General features: G+C 38.3%; 1 protein-coding gene across 2 annotated transcripts in view; it reads right to left on the reverse strand.

Moving 5' to 3' along the window:
* The window catches only part of tub (TUB bipartite transcription factor), a 56,148-nt gene that overhangs the window by 7,642 nt on the left and 46,006 nt on the right, over positions 1-2,500 (reverse strand). For both annotated transcript variants that reach the window (XM_027178137.2, XM_047803237.1), the window contains exon 8: positions 1,279-1,391. In XM_027178137.2, the coding sequence (XP_027033938.1) occupies positions 1,279-1,391 (113 nt within the window). The remainder of the gene's footprint in view (positions 1-1,278; positions 1,392-2,500) is intronic.

Consider the following 2,500-nt stretch of genomic DNA (forward strand, 5'->3'; position numbering starts at 1 on the left):
GCCCAACTCTGTATGAAAGCTGACTCTTATTATTCAAGAGAATTTAATTTCCTCAGAATATTTCATTTTAAATCATGTAGACTATTCTGTGTAGGAGAAACAAATGATTTATTTGACTGATTTAAATATACATGAATTATGCAATTTTAAAATCTTTAATATTGCTAATGTTTTTGTTGTTTTGTTTTTAAGCTTCAGGTTTTCTAGATTAGCAACGATGTATCTGGAGCTGTTGTAACGATCAGCTTTACACCTCCCTCATTAGACCTTTTTATTCCATCTGTATTAGTGTATGTGTTATAATCAGATGATTCTGTGTTATTTATTTATTTGTTTGTTTATTTGTTTGTTTATTTATTTATTAATTTATTAGGTGGAGATCATAGGGGTCTCTCTAAATCCTTTAAGGAATTGGAATTAGTAAAAGTCATACTAAAGGACATCAGGTCCATAACACAGATGTGTGTGGATGAGGAGCAACAGGATGAAGGTCCACTGTCAAACTTAATCCACAGCCTCAATCACTGACGTCACAGAGATCACTCAGAGAAGGAAAATGGAGTTACAAGAAAAGAGAGAGCGTCAACGTTTTAGGATCTGAGGCAGATAGAAGAAGTTCTGTTTTGTACCACACAACCCTATTTAAGCACTTCACAGACGCTTTGGTCTTCTCACGGTGGTATCTTCAGTTTGGCTAGCCATCATCTCACTGTTAGTTACACTTGTACCTGCCCAGTTTGATCCCAGTTTGATTTCTTCCTACCCTGCATTGTCCTGTTTGTCTGAGTTTCTGAACTATCGCACCTTGTGACTTTGATACTTGTGTTTATTAAAAGCTCTTAACTTGAACTGTAGTTCACTGCATTTGGATTCTGAGCTCTCATTTCTCTCAGATAAAATAACCCAAAACGGTATAATGAGTGCCTGGGGTTGAGAAAAACAGCAAAAAGTCCAAGAAAGAAACCAAATCTGACTAAAAAAGCTGTGATGATGTCAGCCATGAATATGTTAATGAGTTTATTGTGCAAGCTTTAAAGTTTGCTTTATCCTCCTCATAATTACATTCTGTTACTGTGAAAATGAGAAAGACACGCCCACATTTCCACATGGTTTGGGAGCTCATACTCCAACCCACTGGTTCCTCTTTAGTTTCCTAACTTTCTTCTGCTCCGAACTTTATGAAGGTTCTATCAGCAGGTCTAGTTTCTATCATTTCCTGTGTTTTATTGTGTTCTGCTTCTGCTTTGTGTCAATCTGCTTATGGAATTTAAAGCTTGCCTGAGTTTCCCGATGAAGCTCTCGCCACCTCTTGACAGGTCAGTGGGGTCGATGGAGATCAAGTAGTTGGAGGTTTTGCTCTTCTTTCTCTTTCTACCAGCTAAAAGGAACATCTACAACACCACAAGGGGCAATTTAATGAACCACTGAATAAAATAGAATACATTCATGTTAATAAAATATCCAGCTGGTCTGGAGATAAGTGACATGAGCGATGATGGTTCAGACGTTTCATCATCACACCTCAGTGTGTGAGAGATTTTACTATCTGAGGCAGTGTTCTAAATAAATACACTGACTCTCAGTAGAGGCAGAAACACAGCACTTACACATACGGAATGCCTTTCAGTCTTCAAGAGCAAAATAAACCCCTTCATTTATTCTGCAAACTCAAAATTTTCTGAATTAATGAATATTCATGAAGATTAGGAATGTGCTTCATGAATATTAATGAGGTCAGCCAATCTCAGTGAAACCAGACTCTGAGTCTGAGAGATAATTATGCTTGGGATGTGTTTCATAGAAACTCACAAATTGTTTATAAAAAAATATGAAAAAGTATTTAACACTTGAAAATTTTGGCCTTTTTAAATATAAACAGGAGTAAATCTGATGAATGAAAACGGCTCATTTTTAATTTGTGGCTCATCATCAGTGTCTCTACTGCCCCTTTTCCACCGAGGCAGTTTGAGTGCAGGTTCGGAGCCTAATTTAGAACCAGTTCTTTCTTTTTCGACACCCAAAGCACCGGCTCTGAACCAGGAAAAGTGGTTCTTAAGTAGCACCAAAACATCGCTGGTCTAGACTTAAGAACCGCTTGTTTCCAGGGCTGGGGGCGGGGCTACTGTTAGATAATGTACCTTAAGTAGGGGCTGTGGGCGGGGCTAGCCCTAACCCTAACCCCAACCCAAACCCTGGGCTACTGTTAGTGCCTTTGGTAATGTACCTTAAGTATGCTAATGTTTAATACACTTTTACTTTACCGCGATATGATCAGTTATCAGCCCACATGATAGTAGGTAGCTACATGCTAAGGCTAACTTTTTTCTGTGTTAATGTTAAAATAACGTTATATACTTTCTCCATCACAACCTCCGTTAATACAGATTACATGGAGCTGCACGTACACGTCGGATTCGCCGCGTTTGGGTGTTAATGTAGGTTCACAAAGCCATGAGCATTAACAGTAAAGTAACATCCACCATTGTTGTTGTTGTGTTTG

This window comes from Tachysurus fulvidraco, chromosome 2 (assembly GCF_022655615.1).
Source record: "Tachysurus fulvidraco isolate hzauxx_2018 chromosome 2, HZAU_PFXX_2.0, whole genome shotgun sequence".
Classification (NCBI taxonomy): Eukaryota; Metazoa; Chordata; class Actinopteri; order Siluriformes; family Bagridae; genus Tachysurus; species Tachysurus fulvidraco.